At 45.6% G+C, this 5,926-nt stretch overlaps 1 protein-coding gene across 1 annotated transcript; it reads left to right on the plus strand.

The window, feature by feature from the left end:
* The first annotated feature begins 8 nt into the window (after positions 1-8).
* LOC114635869 (disks large homolog 5-like) lies at positions 9-4,257 on the plus strand. Its single transcript, XM_028784254.1, has 5 exons — positions 9-48; positions 1,088-1,247; positions 2,437-2,580; positions 3,233-3,416; positions 4,114-4,257. The coding sequence occupies exons 1-5, from the start codon at positions 42-44 to the stop codon at positions 4,255-4,257; spliced, it is 639 nt and encodes a 212-aa protein (XP_028640087.1). The 5' UTR covers positions 9-41.
* The last annotated feature ends 1,669 nt before the right edge of the window (positions 4,258-5,926 follow it).

Genomic DNA, 5,926 nt, shown 5'->3' on the forward strand with positions numbered 1-5,926 from the left:
CATCTGAGAGTAATGAAGGACGAAGAAGGTGGTCTTGGGGAATGTGGAGTAAGTCCTGGGAAGGGGATGTTGAGCTTCCTGTCTGGGGTGGCCTGAGCTGGCCTTCCTAGCAATTTGGGAACAGAAACTGACTTCACTGGGAAGCAAAAGAATTTCCATGATTATCACAATACTTAAACATCTAGGATTTCAGAACATGACTTTCTCCATCCCTTAAGGCAGGTGATGGCAAGGCCAAAGCAGGTAGTTTCAAATACCAAGTCTTTACTTTGATTGGGTTTTGTGGTTGTTACATGGGGACAAAATGAGACCATCAAGAGTCACAGAGGGTCTAACCTATGCCAGTATACGTAAGGGAATCCCTGCACTTCACTTCCATGGCTTTTTTATTTTTTGAAGCTTCAGTGGGTATCTGACGGTAGTACCAGGGAAAAAATTGTGCTCCTGGTCATGGTCTTATGTTCTGAGAACTCTGCTGAGCTCCTCTCCCTGACAGTACCCACATTAGATTTCTTCATCACCCATTGTGGGTGGCAGGTATTTCTGTCCTTTAACCAAATACCTTTCAGTGTTGATACACTCAGACAATCAACCGTACTGCCATCTCTGGGATGTTTGGTGTTTCAGTAGGGGGAATTGCCACTGTGTTGATCATGGTCTCAATCTGCATGAATTTTAGACCAAACTACTGGGCCTTGACTAACAGGGTAGGACATCTGACCATCTCCTCTCACTCTAGTTCTTTGGGTTATTTAATTTTCCATCTGACTTGTGAAACCTCAAGACTGAGGGATCTAAAGCCAAGTTGCACTTTGTAAAACTGTCAATAATGGTGGAGAAGCTATCCCTGTGGTGATCATGAGCACGTGTAGGGAGACAGAGTAAACACCTGGCTGCTTTCATCTCCTGGACTCTATGGAGTGATGGGAGAGCAGAGATTCACTTAGGAGGCATCTAATGCCTGGACCAGACTGTTTGTGGTGTCCCTGGTTTCCAGGCATGCTCTCCTTCTCTTAGAGCTGAGGGTGTTCTCCCAGGACTCTCTGCATTCTCTTGGGGCAATTTACTTATGTTCTTCTGCCTACAGTCGCTGGCAGACAGTCATCACGCCCTGCAAATGTCTTAAGCAAGAAAGAGGCCAAGAAGGAGGCAAAGAGTCTGACCAAAGAGCTGGAGCTCAGTACCCAGGAGAGAAACGAGCTGAGAGACCGCTTGATCTATGTCACAGAGGGATCCATGAACAAGAGGTACTCATTGCTCCAAACACTTTGGTGTCAGTCTGACATCTGCAATGTCACCCTCATCTTATCCTTTTAAGGTTGTCAGTTCTGGCAAGCAGTACCTCCACAGAGTCCCTGTGCCCAACTTTATGTCCCTAAATGCTTCTTAGAGGAGAGGCTGAACCCGAAGCTTGGTCAGGAGCGAGAAGAGAAACGGACTCTTTTGCTTCCTCCAATTGAAATGTTGAACTTGTGGTCTGAGTAAAGAATTCTGGATGGAGGCAGTGGCTAGTGAATGTGCAGCATGCATTTGGAAAGTCCTCGACAGATGCAGTGAGTTTGTGGTGACGCTTTGTACTTACCTGGCTCTTAATTGAGGGATGGAACGTCCTAGCAGCAGCTGGTCCCACACTGTTCATCTCAGTGCTTGACTAGAAGGCCTGAAGCTTATGCCTGTTCCTCTTTGTCTGTGTGCATTATACTCTGAGTCAGTAATGCTGAGTGAATTTCTTCTTATTCTGATTGTTCTCTCTCCAATGCTGTATCTCTCTCTTTCTCATTCTCTGATTCTGTTTCCTTTTCCTTTTCCTTGTCTGTGCGCTTGTGTGTGTCCACATGCATATGGATGTGCAACATATAGTAGGTATATATTTCCTTCCACTCTTTGGGAACTTGGGTTCTGTGTTTTGTCCTGTGGATTTACCTGTATAACAGTTTAAAAGTGAAGTGAGTCCTGAGGTCCGGGAGCCCCGACTGTAAACAGCACTGTTCATTGCCTGTGTGGTGCCATTTGTCTGTACATTTGTAGCTCTTTGGCAGACTAGAAAACTGTGTTGATGTCTGGTCTCATCTCCAGAATTATGTGTAATGAATGTCTTACACTATTAGTTATCCAGGATTTAGAGTCCCTGTTTTGAAAGTAGGAAATATATAATCACAGGTTTCTGGTGGTCAAGGACCTGTGGTCTAGTCTCTTTAGAGGATAAGCTGCTAGACCTCTAGTTCAGGCCAGCTGAGTGAACACAGGGAGCCAGGGTACCCCCCATCTGGATGCCAAACTTCTGCTGTCCAGGATAACAAGTTTCCAAAGGTGGAGAAGATGCGAGTATGTAGAAGGAAGAAATTGGCCTTCCAGCATTGGGGTAGGACAGGACCCAGCCTGAGTTCATGTGTTACTAAAAGCCATGTTCATGGGGTTCTGTCTTCCTGGGGCCAGACCCTATTACAGGCCAAATCCACTGTATGAAAAATTGAAGTTAAAGGAGAAGATGGTCCCGTCATTCCTGAACAAATTAGAGACCGAGAACATTGACTCCTGTGAGAACTTCCAGGAGCACAAGAAAGAGATTAACTTCTATAGGTAAGTACAGGTCATGGAGGCTACCACTTGTTCAATGACCATTTCTGCATTCCTTTGATTCTGGAATGGAGGGTCTGCAGGTCTGGTCTCTCCCTTCGGTTTCTTAACCATCAGTGTACCTAAGGCCCTTTGGACTCAGGTTTCTTCAACCTGTGAGAGAAAGTTAGCCCTCCCATGGTTATCCAGGCATCCTGAGGAGCCTCTAAGATAACAAAATGAGAGGGTTCTTTGGCAGTACTGGACCTCTGGGGCTCAGGCAGGGTTTTACAGATGTGAGTGTGATGGAACACATGGGTAGAATGCCCTCCCCTTAGTTCTGCTGACCTCCACTGAGGGTATTTGCACTCTACTAATTGAAGTTGCTGCAATACAATGGGCTGCAATGGAGATACCTCTTTCTTTGTGAGAGGCAGATAGATGGAGATACCTCTTTCTTTTGGAGAGACATGGAGCCTTATTGGAGTTTGGGCTGCAGACATGATTAGTTCTTACCAGCATTGGCTGTTTGCTGTTTGTGAAGCTGTCATGGATGTACTGAAATGTATTGCTCTAGGTCTTCATGGGAACCTGGATCCTCGTGGGGTAACGGCACCTATAAGTAGGAATGGCAGGAGGAGTCTGCAGGATCTTAATATGCACAGTGTGTTTCCAGAAACCTGCACAATCGGCTCCTGTTGCAGTCTTCTGTTGTAAAGAAGTCATTGGTCCAAGTGAAGCAGGATTACAAGGAAGTGAAGGCTGATTGGTACCTCCTCCAACAGTACTTGACTGAGATGAACCTGACTGTTGAAGATGAACAGGAGAAGACCAGAAAACTCCAGAAACAGCAATATCAGGTAGGGACAACCAGCTTATTCAGACTAACACTGTCTGTTATCATTTGCCTATTGGATCCATCTTTGCATTCATCCACCATCTTTTAAATCCACACTCCCAACAAGCCACCCACTTCATGGAATATAGTTGTTCATTACTTTGTCTATGCACAAGTATTCTGGAAACTTCAACTCTTGGGAGACACTGAATTATTGGCAAGTGTACCTTGCTACTCTGCTTGAAGCTGCAGTCTAGAAAGGGTAACAGATGAATGACAGGTCACACTCTTGCATGTCCACATGATAGGAGGGTTGCTAAGCAGAGCTTTGAGAAAGTTCTATGTCTTGTCACAGGAGTTGTGCAGGGGTCATGTGACCTCCCAGGTAGGCATCACATGCAGGGAGTAAAGCCAAGTGCAAATATCAAATGAGTGCTCCTCACTGTCAGTGGTCTGTGTGGCATGTGGCCTTCTCCTTTCTCCTGCAGCCCAATGAGGTCTCTTCCCATTGGCCAGGTCTCGGTTTGCACTGATAGAAGTCTGAGTAGCAGCTTGTCAGCCCATGTGTTTGTGAGCTTTGCTTGATATTTTGCCTTGCTTGCAGATTTTGCAGCAAGGGTTTCAGTTAAAAGATCAATGTTAAAGTCTAGTTGAGGTGGTGGGAGGCAGCAGCTAACATCTGACATGCATGTGTCTTAATAACTCCCTTCCTCTCCCAGGTCTCAGAAGCTGCAAGAGAGCTGGAATTGGCCACATCCCAGCAGGAGAGCCTCCTGCAGAATGAGTTGCCACCTCAGGAGCCCCCTGCTGAGCTCTGTCCTCAACAGCCACAGACTTCTTTGGGTGAATCTCCTTCCTCATAGATGATTTCCACAGTGAGAATGGGCCCAAACTATGTAGCCAGTGAGACATCCAGGCTGATTCAGGGTCTTTTTCTCTTTCCTGTGTGACTCCTTGAGAAAGAACTGAGGTGACTGCAGTAGCAGCAAGAGCTCAAGAGGAGAAATTGCCCGTAGTCTGTGCTGCTCAATGTGCAGTGAGGGAATGTCACTTCACAATGTTTTCTGTTAGAGTTCCATTGAAATTTTCTTTTGCATGGTTTTGTTTTTTCTTATGTTATTGAGATATTATTACATGTTCTTGTTATTGATTTTGATTTTGCTAATGATTTTCACAGTTTATATTTACCTTCATATTACAACTTGTTTTGTAAAATTGATTTCTTATGAATAAAAAGTTGATCTCTAACTCTTGACACTTTTTTCTTAATTTTATTTAAACTTTCTTTTACACGCCAGTTTTTACCCCTCTCCATGTTGACCCTCTGATGGTTTAACATACTGTTCTGCTCCCCATCTGTCTCCCCAAAAAGGTCCCCAACATCCCTCCTAAACTCCAACTCCACCAATCCTCCCCATTCTTTGGAGTCCTTTGAGGGTTAGGTGCCCCTTCTCTGACTGAATCCAGACATGGCAGTCCACTTTCTGGATATGTGTTGGGGGCCTCACATCAGCTTGTTTATACTGGCCGACTGGTGGTCGATTGTCTGAAAGATCTCTGGGGTCCACCTTATTTGACAATGCTGGTCCTCCTACAAGGTTACCCTACTCCTCAGCTTCTTCCAGCTTTTCACTAAGTCAACTACAGGGTTCAGCAGCTTCTGTTCACTGTTTTAGTGTAAATATCTGCAGCTGAGACTTCTGGGTGCTTGTTTGGTCTTTCAGAGGGCAGGCATGATAGACCCCTTTTTGTGAGCACTCTATAGCCACAGTAATAGTGTCAGCCCTCTGGTCCTCCTCTTCAGCTGGGGCCCCCTTGCGGTTGTTGCTGGACCTTCAGCCAGACTGATGAGCATCTCAGGCTAGAACTCTGTCTGGGCTGCCTGGCTCTGGACTGATGGTTGTCTCCCGATTTCTCCTTGCCTGCACCTGCCTATGTTGCCCCATTCAGAAGATTTCTGTCTAAGGCTCATTTCTAACCACAGTCCATTTTAACAGGCAGGGTTTCTTGTCTGCAGCTTGCTTCCCACCACTGATTCCAATCTAGCCCTACACAGAACAAGGTCATTTCAGGATTGCTTTTTACAGTGTGCTTTAGATCATTTTTTCCCTCTTAGATAATTTCGTTATTTACATTTCAAATATTATCCCCTTTCCAGTTTTCCCACCCACTGCAAAATCCCCATATACTATCTGTCCTTCCCCTGCTTCTATGAGGGTTTTCCCACCTTTCACCCACGCCATCCTACCCTTCCTGCCACTCCCCTACACTGGGGCATGGAGCCTTCAAAGGACCAAAGGCCAATCCTATTGATATCCCACAAGAGCATCTTCTGCTACATATGAGGCTGGAGTCATGAGTCCTTCCATAAGTCCTTTTTTGTTGGTGCTTTAGACCCTGCGAGCTGTGTGTGTGTGTGTGTGTGGGTGTTCTGGTTGATTAATATTCTTGTTCTTCCTATGGGGTTTAGAACCCCTTCAGTTCCTTCAGTCCTGTGTTATACTCTTCATTGTTCAGATGTTCTCAGAGCAC

The sequence above is a fragment of the Grammomys surdaster genome, unplaced genomic scaffold (assembly GCF_004785775.1).
Source record: "Grammomys surdaster isolate TR1022 unplaced genomic scaffold, NIH_TR_1.0 119016, whole genome shotgun sequence".
NCBI lineage: Eukaryota > Metazoa > Chordata > Mammalia > Rodentia > Muridae > Grammomys > Grammomys surdaster.

Coding starts and splice junctions, on each gene's coding strand:
- LOC114635869 (XM_028784254.1), top strand. Junction 1,248..2,436: donor GAGGGATCCATGAACAAGAG/GTACTCATTGCT, acceptor TCCTGGGGCCAG/ACCCTATTACAGGCCAAATC. Junction 2,581..3,232: donor AAAGAGATTAACTTCTATAG/GTAAGTACAGGT, acceptor GTGTGTTTCCAG/AAACCTGCACAATCGGCTCC.